The sequence below is a fragment of the Vespa mandarinia genome, chromosome 12 (genome assembly GCF_050613455.1).
Source record: "Vespa mandarinia isolate Hongniang chromosome 12, ASM5061345v1, whole genome shotgun sequence".
Classification (NCBI taxonomy): domain Eukaryota; kingdom Metazoa; phylum Arthropoda; class Insecta; order Hymenoptera; family Vespidae; genus Vespa; species Vespa mandarinia.
The window spans coordinates 200,348-215,100 of NC_140821.1; the positions used below are offsets into that span (position 1 = coordinate 200,348).

The 14,753-nt window shown below is 41.0% G+C and overlaps 3 protein-coding genes across 6 annotated transcripts; 1 reads left to right on the forward strand and 2 right to left on the reverse strand.

Moving 5' to 3' along the window:
• The first annotated feature begins 510 nt into the window (after positions 1 to 510).
• LOC146872627 (uncharacterized) lies at positions 511 to 2,729 on the forward strand. The gene is made up of 2 exons (XM_085660673.1): positions 511 to 560; positions 1,983 to 2,729. The coding sequence occupies exons 1-2, from the start codon at positions 511 to 513 to the stop codon at positions 2,257 to 2,259; spliced, it is 327 nt and encodes a 108-aa protein (XP_085516799.1). The 3' UTR covers positions 2,260 to 2,729.
• Positions 2,728 to 4,907, reverse strand: LOC118448899 (uncharacterized). 2 transcript variants are annotated; one of them, XM_085660779.1, is made up of 2 exons: positions 4,015 to 4,191; positions 2,728 to 3,756 (listed from the first exon to the last, which is right to left on the reverse strand). In XM_085660779.1, the coding sequence occupies exons 1-2, from the start codon at positions 4,035 to 4,037 to the stop codon at positions 3,069 to 3,071; spliced, it is 711 nt and encodes a 236-aa protein (XP_085516905.1). In that variant the 5' UTR covers positions 4,038 to 4,191; the 3' UTR covers positions 2,728 to 3,068. The 2 variants fall into 2 exon arrangements, with proteins under 2 accessions (XP_085516905.1, XP_035738713.1); XM_035882820.2 differs by lacking the exon at positions 4,015 to 4,191 and adding an exon at positions 4,380 to 4,907 and having other exon boundaries at positions 2,738 to 3,756.
• Positions 4,908 to 5,487: 580 nt separating this feature from the next.
• Positions 5,488 to 14,493, reverse strand: LOC118448917 (uncharacterized). 3 transcript variants are annotated; one of them, XM_085660781.1, is made up of 4 exons: positions 14,256 to 14,493; positions 8,783 to 8,953; positions 8,589 to 8,713; positions 5,488 to 8,471 (listed from the first exon to the last, which is right to left on the reverse strand). In XM_085660781.1, exons 1-3 carry the CDS (start codon positions 14,406 to 14,408, stop codon positions 8,672 to 8,674), a joined length of 366 nt encoding a protein of 121 aa, XP_085516907.1. In that variant the 5' UTR covers positions 14,409 to 14,493; the 3' UTR covers positions 5,488 to 8,471; positions 8,589 to 8,671. The 3 variants fall into 3 exon arrangements, with proteins under 3 accessions (XP_085516907.1, XP_085516906.1, XP_085516908.1); XM_085660780.1 differs by having other exon boundaries at positions 8,585 to 8,713; positions 14,256 to 14,491; XM_085660782.1 differs by lacking the exon at positions 14,256 to 14,493 and adding an exon at positions 10,330 to 10,352 and having other exon boundaries at positions 8,585 to 8,713.
• Between the last annotated feature and the right edge of the window lie 260 nt (positions 14,494 to 14,753).

Sequence of the window (14,753 nt, forward strand, 5' to 3'; positions counted from 1 at the left end):
CAAGTTTTCCTAATGAAAAAATATCTTTCGACGACACCTTCGAAAATTATCGTACGAATTAAATATTCACCAATTGTTATATCGAATATCGTCGAAAATGCACAAATTAATGTGTGAAATGGAACTAGTGACAAAGAGATTTCGCGACTAAGGTATTTGATTGTATATTTACATGGTAAACGTCATACTTGACTTGATTCTTTTTTGTTTCTTTTAAGAAAACGCATATTAGTTTGTTTCTATCAAGGGTATAAGTATTTAATTCAGTATTCGTACGATTATTTTTAGCTGTGATTTTTCCCTAAGTCACGAAAAATACCATAAAAACGGGAGACCAGACGGGGTCTGCGATTAATCTATTTTCTTTGCGTTTAACAAATTACGGATTAGAACTACAATAGCTATTGATAAAACAAGTTATGTACGTGCAAGATTTTTCCTTTAGATTGCACAATATTACGACGCGTGAGTTTAGTGTTTTCGTAGTTAATACGAGATGAACGAGAGTGAATGAGTGAGGAAGAAATGAAAAAAGTTACTAATATTGGTTATAAGCCAGAGTATGCGCGCGCGTGTGTGTACCGTAAAAAAGAAACTTTATATTATCTCCTTGCGTACGCGTGCGTGCGTGGCTGGGGGTGTGTGTATGTGCGTGTGCGTGTGTGCGTGCGTGCGTGCGTTAAAGGCGATCTAGTAAAAAATGGTACGCAAGATATAATAAGCCATCGATGTTATTCGTACAAAATGTCTGAATGAAAGAGGAAGAAAAAGAGAGGAGAATTGTAAATTTTTTACTAAACATACATACAAATGACAGGTTAAAATTAGAACGTAGATGAAAAAAGATAGAAACGTTAAAAAATAATTAAACGCGATAGTTATTTGAATCTCCTCCGAAAAAATCGATACGTCATTTAATCTACGTATCCGCACGTTTTCCTTTTTAGAGAGGGAGAGGGTGTCCGATATTTCGTCTATTTCATCGTCGTCCCATGCGAAATCGTATCGTTAGGATTAAGTCTATGGATATAAATCATTAGTTTATCGAAATTTCATTGTGAAAGAAAGAGAGAGAGAGAGAGAGAGAGAGAGAGAGAGAGAGAGAGAGAGAAAATAATTGTGTTACGCGTGTCCTAACTAAATATTTTTCACGAGCATTTTACTGCGAATTAGTCGATTGGCGCGACATTAAGGAAAATTAAAGAAAAAGTAAAAAAAAAAAAGAAAAAAAAAAAGAAAAAAAAATACACGAGAACGTGAGAAAGGAATGAAAGATATAAGCGGTGATATGCGCGTTAAAAATGTCACATTTTGTAGCTTTAGATAGCTATTACCACGTCCAGTACATTTTTCTATGAGCGTTTTATACTGATCAAAATGTTGTTGTTTTTTCGTGAGGTTTAGAAAAAGAAAGAAGGATGATCATTTGAAAGTTTTGCCGACGATCGAGTGTCGCCGTAGTAGTTTGTAGAATAGTCGTCTTATGCAAGTTCGATTCCATATAATAATGGATTTAAGAAGAAAAAGAGAAAGATATACAGATTGCAAAAAAAAAGAATGATTTCATTGATATACCGAGCGCATCGGTAGTAAATCAGAGAGACTTTTCTTCCCCACAATCTATTTTAATTTTTTTTCTTTTTTCTTCTAACTTTAGACTCTTGCAAAAGCATCACGTGGTCGACGTTACTCGTTTCTTCGCCGAAAAGGATAAATCATTTTTAAGAACAAACGATTCGCCAACGCTCCAACTGCCATTCTATAATTAAAAGAATCAAACGTTACGGCGGCAATCCAGAAAGGCATTCTCATTCGTTCTATCGTGTACCTAACGAAACAAAATATGATGAGCCCCCTGTGGCTCATATCGGTATATATCGTGATACTATCTCGATTCGACAAATTTCTATCTCTATGATTATTAACACGCGTATCTCGCCGTTGCCCCGTTCAAATGAAATCTTGATAAATCTGTGATATAGCGGCAGACCTCACGTTTTGATACAGAGTTTGAACATTGCACGGGATTACCGCGACATTACACGTACTAATGTTGTGTATATAGTAACAAGTTTAACGGTTGGTTATTCGTCGCGAATTACATGCACTTTTGAACAACAGCAACAGCAACAGCAGGAGCAGCAGCAGCAGCAGCAGCAGCAGCAGCAGCAGCAGCAGCAGCAGCAGCAGCAGCAGCAGCAGCAGCAGCAGCAGCAGCAGCAGCAGCAGCAGCAGCAGGAGCAGCAGCAGGAGCAGTAGCAGGAGCAGCAGCAGCAGCAGCAGGAGCAGCAGCAGCAGCAGCAGCAGCAGCAGCAACAAAATGGTCGTCACGTGGTGCACGAGCAGAGGATAGAAGAAATATTTTTTCATTATATTCGATCGTTCTAACATAACTGGCGCCACGTAAATACGATTCACCGCTATCCTTTGAGATAAAAGAATCTGTATATGTATAACGTCATCATTTTTTATGTACCAAAGCTTATTATCATTAAGTAATTTAATGATTACTTTGTATTATTGGATTAATTACCTTAAGCCTATACAGATAAATATATTATGTACCATATTAGAGGCCGTGAAAATATTTCTTCCCGTTGCTGGACTTACGTATCCACTACTAGAAATCCCATGAGATTATTTCTGTCAATCAATTCTGATCGATCGGAAGGAGGTTGCAGTAATGTATGGGTAAAAAGTTGATCGGACTTAACGGGCATAACGTTTTGATCCCAGGAGATTTATTCTAAGACCAATAATTTACCTCGAAATACAAAAAATTCTTAAATAATGAGTGTTTATCTTTACAATTGAAAGGAGACACAGGAAACATATAATGGATAGAAACACAGAGATAGGTCAAATAGCAACATGCATATCTATCATCTTAATAAGTGCAAACAACAACTTCCCTAGTAAAGAAAAGAGAGAGAAAAAAAAGCCCAGATATAACTCGTGATTATTTTTCGCTCCTCGGCATCGAATAAGCTTTATGAATTATTTTTCCTTTTATTAGATATAATTTAGATACCAAATTAAATCTTGTCACAGGAAACGCGCATTGTCGATTAAATGTACATCATTTCTGCCATGTGAGACATCTTCTTTGGAATATGAACGAACTCCTCAAAATAGCTGGCAAGTTCGTCTATAGTAACGTCACAGGAGGGCGGTGATATACGCGCTTGTACGGAGCAAGTGTTCGTATTTGGAGATTGGCCGGATACAGAGATCGCATCTTGTTGGCCACCCCCGCCAGGACCAGGACCTCTCTTTAAACTTGGCATCGTATTACTGCGAGCGCGTTGAAAACTTCCACCTTGATAATTGTCTTGGATGCTTGTATCGTCTTTAGCTTGTCTAGAGTCTTGACTAATGTTTAACGCCTTAAAGTCTTTAGTGACAGAACCGTGACCAAATGTTTTACAATTTCTACCAGGAATACTATATCTGCAGGTCTGTTTGACCAGACTACCAGCTAAATTATCACTTAAACAATTAGTATCGGTAGAACCCAGTTGCAAAACAGCCTCCTTAATGATACAGTTCTTCTTTGTTTTGTCTTGAAGTCTTTCGTTCTTAGAAGGCTTAAAGTTCGTTGTACTTTTTACACCGTACCGGGTAATCGTCGTGGATGGCACTGATCTATTATTAGGCATCGATTTTCTTCTAAACAAGTAACTGCAATCGGGACTTGTGCTCTTGCCTGTCGTTCTAAAAGGATTCGTTGGTTTCAAGGTTTCCGTCGAGGCGATGCTGAAACAGAAAATTGTAAGGGTGAAGAATTGGTCTCATTGAATATGTTCTTTCAGGAGGAGCCCTTAAAAATAACCCTCAATAGGAAAGAGTATCAATTAATATAACATACTACGTATAGAGATATAAAAAAACGAATAAATGGAAAGAAAAGATTATGATGAGTAATTTCTTTTGATTCTTTGTGTCTTGAAATTGCTTGTATCATTAAGCGTCTGCTTTCTATCGCCTATTATGCAATCAAGCAAAGCAAAATACATCTCTCGCAATACATCGATCATGTTCGAATGGCGAATATGACTGTGCACGTTTTCTCTCCCTCTCTTTTCCTCTTGCTCGGCAACGTCAGATTCTCGACAAACACACACTTTCCTATTTTTCTACGCATCGGGAATACAAACGGCTTCTGTCGACGAACAAAGTTGACTGGTAATTGGTTAAATGGAGGACCTTGACCGAGAATAGACTACGAGAGAGAAAAAGAGAGAGAGAGAGAGAGAGAGAGAGAGAGAGAGAGAGAGAGAAAGAGAGAGAGACGTTTCGAGTACGACGAAAATCAATTACAGATTGAAAAATTAGAAAGGACGATAAATATGATAATAATGTCGGAAGAGAATACTTACTGGGGACAACTCGACGAGAGTCGATCGATTTCGAGCTTCTCCAAACTCGCCGGCAGAACTTCGTCAGCCATGGTTAAGATTTTGAACGCTCGTGGATTCAGAGAACGCGGAAACATGGCATCGTGCCGAAAAATAACGGTGGAGGGCCACTTTGTGCTTTGGCCAAAGGAATCTTGACAATTCCTAGGAAAATTCCAGAACGCCTAGGTACGGCGCTACTGCGCGACTCTTTTCAGAGGTTAGAGTTGTCCAAGAGACAAAGATTCGATGCAGCTACGTATGCGTACGCGAGAGACCACCACCAAGAAAATATTCATTCGGTTGGTATTTTCAAACGTCCTTTTCTATCTTTCCTCCTCCTCTAACCAATCCTCTATCGTTCATTTTCAACGATCCACCGACAAAAAGCACTACTCGCTTTCCCGCTCAGCTCGATTACTTTACGATACTTTGTGATCAATCAATCGTAGACAGCACGTAAATAAACACGATTTTGCGCGCAGCTGCCATTTTCTCGCTACTATTTCGGATAGGAAGCGACGAGCCAGATGGCGCTACGCGTACTTCCGACTAGGCGGGCTTTTCGAAAGTTCCTCGTTTTAATCCGAAGGAATATTTTTCATCGTTAAGAAATCAAATTCAATGTGCGATATATCTACGATAGCTTCGAACAAAACTATTCTGCCATTATTCTTCTATGGTTTGTTTTTTATTTCAACAAAATGTTACTAAAACTATTCCATCCGATATAACTATTCAACTCGATAATTCAACATTTTCTTCTACGAACGTGTATGTGCTCATAGGGCGACGAGAATATAATGACGCTAACGAGCTTTACAATCGACGTTTATTGCTCAATATTTCTCTCATTACCATTCTCCATGATTCTGCGTATGGTTTCGTCGCATTACGCTGTCACATGAGTTAATCATCCTTTGCCCCTTCTTCCTTAGTCTTAGTTTTTCGACTTACACGTACTTATGTGGAAAATAATATATATATATATATATATATATATATATAGAGAGAGAGAGAGAGAGAGAGAGAGAAAGAGAGAGAAAATAATAGTTAAATATAATATTAAAGAATTCGAAGAGTACACGGGACGTACACGATTCAGTTTGGCCGTGCAGGCGTATGCTATCGGCTCGAAAATCTGATGATTCAGTCGTCGAGGCTAACGAGAGCTGACGCACTCAGGATGAAGCTTTATTTTAGCATACGAACGAAATATTTATGAATTCCGAGCGGCGAAAGCCACTTGGAGTAGTAGTCTTGTCTACGTAAATCCAAGTGAAACTCGAGGATAAGCCGAATGATATTAATTTTGGATATATTTCAATAAATTCCAGGAAATTTCTAACGCGATCGTTTCGTCCTACACTTATGGACTAACTGTCATGGAAATGATCAAGTACGTAGATATATACACATATACATAAACATGGCTAATCGCGAGTAAGTCGATCTAAATTTTCACAGCCGAATGGATCGATCGTAAAATCATTCTTGAAATTCGCCAGCGAATGAGCAAACGAGCGAACAAGCACGGCGTTTTCCTGTTTAAACGTTTGGAACCCAATTTTGGATACGGTCCAGAGACGTTCGCGGTGCGTCAGTTTTCGTTACCGTCCCATTACTGTGCCAGAGAAAGAGAAAGAGAGAAATAAAGACTATTAACGTATACGTTGCACCCACATATCGGTGCAGCATGCTGCTCGCAAATTTTCTTGCCATCTGGAAAAGGACTCAACGACGAGCCTAGATTCGGTTTTATACGCTATTTCGGTATCTTATCTTTTTCTTCTCGTTGTAATGAATAAATTGAAAATCTTGTGATTCATCGCGTCACATTCGAATACTTTCCATCGGAGAAAAAGAATTGCTTCTTAACCAGCTCCGTAGTTTTATTCCTCCTTGATGGAATTATACGATTCGCAGCATGATTCTTCTCCTTTTTCGTTGTTCATTTTACGGAAAACTTCGCTCTTGGACGTCGCCATAAAGATCCCAAAGTGCTCCTTGATGCAAGAATCCTGTTGGGCTCGTCAAATCTACGTGCGCTTTTTTTTCTTTATACATTCTTACATCTTATGATATCCCTTTAATAATAATAATAAGGATAACGAGGGAAGGTAAGAAGGATCCTCCTATTGGACTTTTGCAGATTGGAATGTATTATATTTAAAGCATCGAAAGAGAGAAACATTTCGGGCACTCTCATAAATCAGCTACAATAGGATCCCAAAAAGAGCGATTAAAATAATGGTCGGAGCTCGCGCACCGGTTTGACTCGGCTCGTGAGTTTCATGATCGATAGTCGCATTCTGAAGATGGTCCATGGCGCATCTACGTGTGTTTCTCTCTCTCTCTCTCTCTGTCTCTCTGTGTGCGCGCGTGCTGGTAGGGCGAGAAATGGGAAGAGAGAGAGAGAGAGAGAGAGAGAGAGAGAGAGAGAGAGAGAGAGAGAAAACGGTTTGCTCGGTGTTTCAAAGACTATTATACGATGGCAAGAGGGACTCGGCTGATTTATCATTCTGGAAAGTGTTATATAGGTGTGATCGAGGGTAGACTCGTAGACGGAGGAACAGCAGGATTTTTGCTAGCACCGCGATATTCTCTCCTTTGATCTTTCTTTTTCTTTCACGTGCGCGCGCGCGTCGTAACTCGTGATGTCCCAATCAACTAGACGGAAATCGAGTTGAGTCGTTAGGATTCATTTAAAGAGAACGACAAATTTCCGAGAAAAGAAACTAGGTCAGCGATCTCCGACTACTATCTTTCGTTTTGCGAAACGATGAAAAATAATTATTCCTATCTCGTGGACGTCGTAAATGTCATCGAAAATGATTTTATGATCCTTTCGAAGCGACTGAAAATACAAACAGAATGTTAAAAGCACGAAGCTTTCTACTTTTCGATATGGCCCCGATCGTTAACTATTCCTGGCGACATTACATACGACTTCGACAAATACGCGAAATCGAGACTTTTATTCGATCCTGTTACTCTTCATGGTTTCCCATAATAATTTTAGAAGCATTAAATCATCCCCGTAACCTTCTTTCGGCTCTTTTATTTTTTGCGATTGTTTACGATCTTGGGTCAGCGTTACCAGATGCTAACCGATGAACACGGCCAAGTCGATTTCGCTGCATTCGTGTGTGCCTTTGCGAGAAACGCGAGCTCTCTATAAAAAGCTCCATTCGAAGAACGAAAATCTCGGGAAATATGAAAGATTTCGATTTAATGGCATTAGTCTCTGAGCCTCCGTAAAATATTCATGCTGACTTGATAGCGAAATATCCTCTCTCCTCTATCTGTCGTGAGTTTATCGTCAAGGAAGAGAGATAAAGAGAAAGAGATAAAATCAACGACGCTTGGTCAAATTCCAAAGGTTTCGGTGTCTAAGTTAATTAACGTCCTCTTAAGATTGACGTGATTCGTATTATCTATTACCTTTACGATAGATATAAATCAAGCATGTCGTCGTCCAATCTAACGCGCTATATTTCTTATCTATTTGTGCGTAACGTACTTTGTCGTTTGCATCCTTAAACGAATTTTTACAAATAATTCTCAAGAATGATCTATGTAGTCCCGGAATAATTCTTGCTAATTAAATGAAATTCTTAGAAAGTGGTAAGGCGCGAAATAAATCGACGATATAAATTCAATGCGAAATAATTGAAGATAAAGCGTGGGCGCAATGAGCCGAATTTCCAGAGGAATTTAAAGAGATGGAAAAAGGAGAGAAAAAGAAGAGGACCGTTGATGGTGTCACCTAGGCATGATTCAGGAATGGATCCCTTTCCGCGATCTTATAAATCACACGGTGGTAGGTAAGTGTCTCTTATGACCGGAGGCCACACGCGCTCACAAAATAACTCTGCGTTCTGTCTCTTCGTTCCTCCTCCTTTAGTCTCCTCCTTTGTCGCAATAGTCGTAGACAATTGCGGTTAGCGTCGACGCGATAATGTAAATTTTCGCTTTCTCACTCGGCTAATGTCATAAATCATTCTCGAACTGGTTGTGATGCGAGGAGACATGGAACGAGCTTTCCGAGATAAAATCGTGGATGCACGCGTGCTACCTGTCAAATAGATCATTTTTTTTACATAGGTCATAGGGAGAGAGAGAGAGAGAGAGAGAGAGAGAGAGAGAGAGAGAGAGAGAGAGAAAGGTAGAAGAGAGCAGTCTACCTACCGGAATTAAATCACCGTGTACGACGACAGCGTCTGTCGATCTGTCACAGACGATACGGACACTTCTTACGCTTCATTTCCGCTCTAGTAGATTCCTTCTGATCTTTGTCGACGGCCTGCGTGTACCTGCGACAAAAATAATCACCATCTTTAGAGTCGTTCGCGCAGTTAACGCGCAACACCGAAATTAGTTACCAGAAACTTTTCGAACGGCCGAAGAGAGGACGTAGAACGATGATCCCGATGATCTTGAAGATCTTGATGATTTATTGCGTCGTTTTCACCATCTTCCTCTTGACCTTTTGTTTTTGCTTTATCAAAATCTCTTGCCACATTTACATATATGTATATAGCAAACGAACGACACTGGAAAGATAAAAACTCATTTACCCATAATTATTTCATTTTTAAAGTCAATGTCGTTCGTATCACCGATGGTATATGATCCTATTACGATCGAATATTTTGACGCAAAGATCTTGCCGTGAATTTGTTTCGCCTACGCGAAACGAGTATCCCACTGTTTGCTTTGCCAATCAAACGTCAAGACTCTAACCGAGAGATTACATCTCGTCACGCCCAACTCATCGCGAACGTAACATCACACTCCGTTACGAAAGGACTGCTTAGAGTTGTGTCACGTGTAACGAGCCAAACCGTGAACTATCAATTATTGGATACGAGATACTTGTCATTTTTTGAGAGCCGAGATACGAGAGGAAGAAAGATACATGGCGCGTTAAAGTAATAACAAAATTTGAGCTAATTGGTAAATTCGAGTGGATCGAAGAAAAACGATCGATTTTGGATGTATCATCATTCGAACGTATCCTAACGAGGATCATATTTTACCTAGGGGACAGCTGTGGAAACAACGAAACGATGCCAAAAGCAACCAACGAAAAGGATAAGTGAATCGAAAAAGAACTCGATCTCGTCTTTCGAACTTGTCGTTGCAACTATAATTAATCGCGATTATTGATAAAAGTTGGATCAAATGACATCGTTGGATGATCGATGTCTCACACCTTCGGGAGAAGATTTTCTTTGAAGAAAGTAGAAAAGTCGATGATTAATCGGCCGACGTGTACACGGAAGGATCTTAAAGGCTTGGTAACATAATATCTCCTATCTCTCGACTTAAATAACCAAGCGCGACATTACTTTCTATCTTCGCTCAGATAGAGAGCGAGCGAGCGAGCGAGCGAGCGAGAGAGAGAGAGAGAGAGAGAGAGAGAGAGAGAGAGAGAAAGTAAGAGAGTGTTTTTAGAGGCAGATTGAGATACTCCGTTATAACTTTCGCGAGAGAAGTCTGCGAGGGAGGCAGCGAGTAAGCTCGTCGTTCGACGTCCGGACGAAAATATACCTCAAACTCGGCAATGGACTATTAATCCGTCCGACTAAGGAGAACCAACTCTCTTTTCTCTTTCGCTCGCTCTTTCTCGCCAGCTGTGGATTTTGGAAATTCGAAATCTCCATAAAATGGTACCTTCGAAAAAGAGCCGAAAGATCGAGCCGATCGAGTGACCGAGAAATACGATATCGGGGGAACGCACATGAGAAGATGGATATTAATATGTCGTGCTCGGTGGCACGCGCGCGCTGCTCTGCACCTGCGGATGCGGATTTATGCCCGCGTCCCTCGTTATTAATACTTCAAAAGCAACGAGATCGTTCCTCAAAGTTTTCGCCTGAAACATTTATTTCTCTCGCAGGAAAGAAAGAGAAAACATGTCACTTACCAACTTTTCCAAAGAGCGCATCCTCGTCCGTTCTAACGACGCGATTGGTTCTTTTCCAATAAGGAAAAGAAAATAAGAGCGAAATGAATCCATTTAATGCGGGAGGGTCGGCCTGTTCCCCTTTGCTGGCGAACTCTACTTAAGCGGCAGCAAAGCGGAAAAAGACACACCCTCTGCCAACACCGATCGACGATTTTTCCTTTCTTCTTTGGATTTCCACCATTTTCCTTCTTTGTTCCGTTTCCGCGGACGAATTTATCCAGGCAGGCGCGAAACTCGCGCGCACGAAAATAGAGAGAAGAAAGAAAAGACGCTAGGGAGGGAAGACAAAGCGAGCGTTAATTTATCCGAACAACGGCGTACGAATCCTGGTGACGGTCGAACGCCCGTAACAATGGCGGATCTCATGTGCCAAGCATATACGTCTTTCTAATATCTAACGTTGAACGGTCTAGAAATTAAACCATCCAAGCGAATCGGTTCGCGATGTAATTACAATGCGCCTACAAGATTTTCCTTCTAAGATATTTCGGTTCGGCTTCGCCGACGGGCTTTCGCCATTTTGTTCTTTTGAAAAACGAGCATGCTTCTATACCATTATACAGGTATGTATTATAACTGCCGAGCTTTAGAGATACAACGATAAGTTTACTTAGTTGGACGAGCGGTCCGTGCTTGAATTGTTGCTTTTATGCTATTTCTCCTCTATTACGTGCACCTTGAGATACGCCGAAAGAGAGAGAGAGAGAGAGAGAGAGAGAGAGAGAGAGAGAGAGAGAGAGAGAGAGAGAGAGAGAGCAAGAGAGAGAGAGACCAAGAGAAAGATAGCTTCGGTGAAATCTTCCTTCGCTCCGTCTAAATTTAAAGTTCCAAACGGCTGCGAGATATACGCGCCAATTCGAAAAAAGATTCTCCCGAGGGAGATTTTTACAATATCGTTCGGTCATTTTCTTCGAGGCATCGCAACCGACCAAGGATTTATCGATTCTTAGCCGTTTGTGTATTGTTACACCGGATTAGAACGATCCGCTCTTAAATTTCTTCGTCCGTGGAGGATAGGATTCATTGCGCGTATTCGAGCGTATTTTTATCATTTAATTCGAACATTTATTTGTTTTTTCTTTTTCGTAAATGGAAAGAACAGCCTCGCTCTATTAATTCCATCATTTTTTTGTCATTTTATTGAAACATCGATTTCCTCTTGAAACTTTTAACTCGATTCATCGCTTAATTCATCGCTATTTTTATCGGCACTCGGTCATTGGATACGAGCCACGGATTAATCGTTAAATTCTCTGTTTGTGAGAGAGACTTGATAACTACCATCGTGTTCCTTCCTTTGACCGAGGATGCAAAGATTTTATTCCCCATTTTCTCTCTCGCGGCCCGCCCCCCGTCCCCGCCGCTCCTCTCTCTCTTTCTCTTACGTCGCGTTGCGCCGTAAGGAATACCTGTTGCTTTCGAAAATTCTAAACGAGCACCTTCGGAGAATTTTCGCTCGAACCTAAAGTACGTTCGAAAAAGGCGCTTTTATCGCGGCTAACGGTAATGACTAAACGCGCCTCGGTTAAAAATGGTCATCCGCGAATGACAACGTGGGATATCAATGAACAAGAGGTATCCAGAGAAAAAAAGAAACGACAATTTTCTCCTATCGTTTGCTTCTCAGGATGAATGTATAACGCTGGAAGAACGTAAGCGGTTGTCATCGACGTAGCTGGAGCCGAGGCCAGTGACCTACGGTGAAAGGAGAGCCCCCTCGAAGGCCACGCCCTCCTTCCTCTTTCTCTTCTTCTTCGACGATGTCATGTCTAATGCCATGTTAAATTACGCGCATCTGTCGAGCGTACAACGCCCTCTACTTCTCTCGCTTAATCATTCGATTATGTCTCGCTTATCGATCTCGACCGGGATTCAATTCATATCCTAAATCCTTTCGTATCGATCATCGAAATACGACGATAACGTACCTCGAGACGAAAAGATATTAGTATTATGGGTAAATCGACTTATCTTTGCGCATCGGTTTCTTTACAAGCGCGGTGCGCTTGCCTGCGTCTAATGTATTCCCCTCTTTCTCTCTCGCCTATGAATATGGCTAAGGTCCAGCGAGTGTTCGCTATATTAAGACCGCCTTATATAACGTTCACTCATATCTAATGCTGCCACGTTGATGTGTACGGATCTTTAACATGTACGGTAAAATCGGCAATAACCACCCTTTCTTTCACTCGTCCTCCTTCGTTCTTCTCTTACTTTTGTTCCTATCCTTCGAACGTATCCCTGCGACGCTCGAAGCGTTCGTACGATCATTGAAATCCTCTACGGCTATTATGTATTATTAATGACTAATTGATTAACGACACGTTGACGAATCTAATCTCTTCTACGAGCGATCTTTAGACATAGATATGCACCTACGTAAATACAAAGACCACCTGCTTCGGCCAATTAGATTTTCCTGGAAATCAGGCTACTCGTTGGTCCGTCGACGAGCACTCGCCAACTTTCCGGAACATGGATTCGGTACTTTCGCTTAGGACCATATTATATCTCCAGACACTTTTCAGTTTATATTTTCTTTTTCTATTTCTCGTCTCCTCGTTGCTCCGACGTGTTTGCTCTGACTTACAGACACAGGTTCGCTCGTAGATATTTCTTGAGATCAATCGAGCGTCGTCTTTTTACGAACGTAATAAACCCCCCCCCCACCCCAATTATTATCCTCGATTATTGTCCTCAATTTCTGGATAGAGAAAAGGTGCGCTCGTTCGATGGAAACTTCACTCTATCGTCGCTCTAATTGTACGGTTTTATCACTAGACTTTTCATTAGAAACGTCTAGCACGTATGTTCGAGTCTAATGGCCGAATAAAAAAGCAAAGAAAGAAACGACTCGATAGTTCCGACGCCAGGACTCCTAGGACAACGTCCTTCTCTCTCTATCGTATTTCTGATCTACGTTGTGACATGTAACATCTTCGGTGTGACTGTTCGAACGATTAACGATCGACCGTGGGCGTTAATTTTCACGGCAAATATACGACACCCCGTGGTGCGTGCTTTGCTGGATAACTAAAAGAGCTTTACGAGGGATCCCTTATACGTACACATTAAAGTCCGGTGGATCCATGTAATGGAGCGTCCTTTATTTGGGTCATCGAATGTTAAAATCGTAAAGCGCGATTCGATAAGTTTTATCGATTATCGCGAAAAGACGGTTTTAACATTTTCCCAGCCTCGTTTCGATCGATCGTCGATGTTACTCTTTCAAAAAGGCAAAATTCTTTTTGCCTGATTAATTGCCAGAAAAAAAAAAATATATATATATATATATATATATATATATATATATATATATAAAACTTAGTCGGTATCGCTTTGTGGAGCCAACGTTTCTTTGCCTTCCACATGCAAGGGGATCGAGCGAAAAGGAATCGGGAAAGTCGAGAGCATGCTCGTGTTATGCTAAAAGTGGGACCGATTGTTTGTACGATCGCCAATCTCGGCGAGTCTAGTTAGCCTATCGTTTGTTTGAGTTGGCGTGAAAATTATCGACGTCGATCTAATAGGCACCGATTGAAAAGAAAATATGCAACGATCGAGATCGCGATGATGAAAGGAGGCGGCCACGCTTCCGCCCTAAAAGAACCGTCGGTCTCTCCGGTAGATAACCGACGACTATTTTTTAACTATACACTCTTCTCTCGTTAATTTAATATCATATAACGCGCGCCACGTTTGAAAAGCCATTGAAAAGGATATTAGGATGAACGATGTAACGGGTGGAAGCGTTTAAATAAAAATGCGATTGTCGTAACGACAAAAAAATGAAGGAAATTAAAATTGGAGAAAAGAGAGGGGGGAGAGCGGGAAAAGAAAAGGAAGAATTAGTGATTAGTGAAAGAAGAAATTAATGATCTTACCTGGGTACGTTGCATCTTCGCAAAAAAAAGAAATGATTTATCCCGTCGGGAGGTCACTTGGCCCTGGCTGAGACCATACGAGAATATAAAGTCCGTGAAAGTGAAAGCGAGGGTGGACGCCTTGATGCGAACTGACTGCCGCGACGGTTTCATTCAAGAAGGCGTCTGGGTTGCGTCGCGACGCTTCGCGCGCACGCGCCCCGCCTCGGCGACGTCGTCTGAACACGACCAAACTGACTTTTACTTTTTTTCCTATCCATTCCTCGAAAAGCAACCCCCTCGTTAACGGTACCAATGACGATACCGAAAAGTATAAAGCGGTAATACAGGTAATTCGTATTAAAACGCTAATAAGAGAGTAGCTAATATAAGGTATATAAAGAAAGTAAAAAGGAAAAGTTGACATTATCTTCGGCTTTGTCAATGAATAAAAGTGTCCTTTGAGATTTTTGTTCGAAAGAACGAATATTTATTCGAGTCTTTTAACGCAGGCGCCAA

Coding starts and splice junctions, on each gene's coding strand:
- LOC146872627 (XM_085660673.1), top strand. CDS start 511: ATGAGTGAGGAAGAAATGAAAAAAGTTACTAATATTGGTTATAAGCCA. Junction 561..1,982: donor AATATTGGTTATAAGCCAGA/GTATGCGCGCGC, acceptor TCTGTGATATAG/CGGCAGACCTCACGTTTTGA.
- LOC118448899 (XM_035882820.2), bottom strand. CDS start 4,495: ATGTTTCCGCGTTCTCTGAATCCACGAGCGTTCAAAATCTTAACCATG. Junction 3,757..4,379: donor CTCTCGTCGAGTTGTCCCCA/GTAAGTATTCTC, acceptor TTTCTGTTTCAG/CATCGCCTCGACGGAAACCT.
- LOC118448917 (XM_085660781.1), bottom strand. CDS start 14,408: ATGAAACCGTCGCGGCAGTCAGTTCGCATCAAGGCGTCCACCCTCGCT. Junction 8,954..14,255: donor CGAAGATGCAACGTACCCAG/GTAAGATCATTA, acceptor TTATCTTTCCAG/TGTCGTTCGTTTGCTATATA. Junction 8,714..8,782: donor GGCCGTTCGAAAAGTTTCTG/GTAACTAATTTC, acceptor TTTTTGTCGCAG/GTACACGCAGGCCGTCGACA.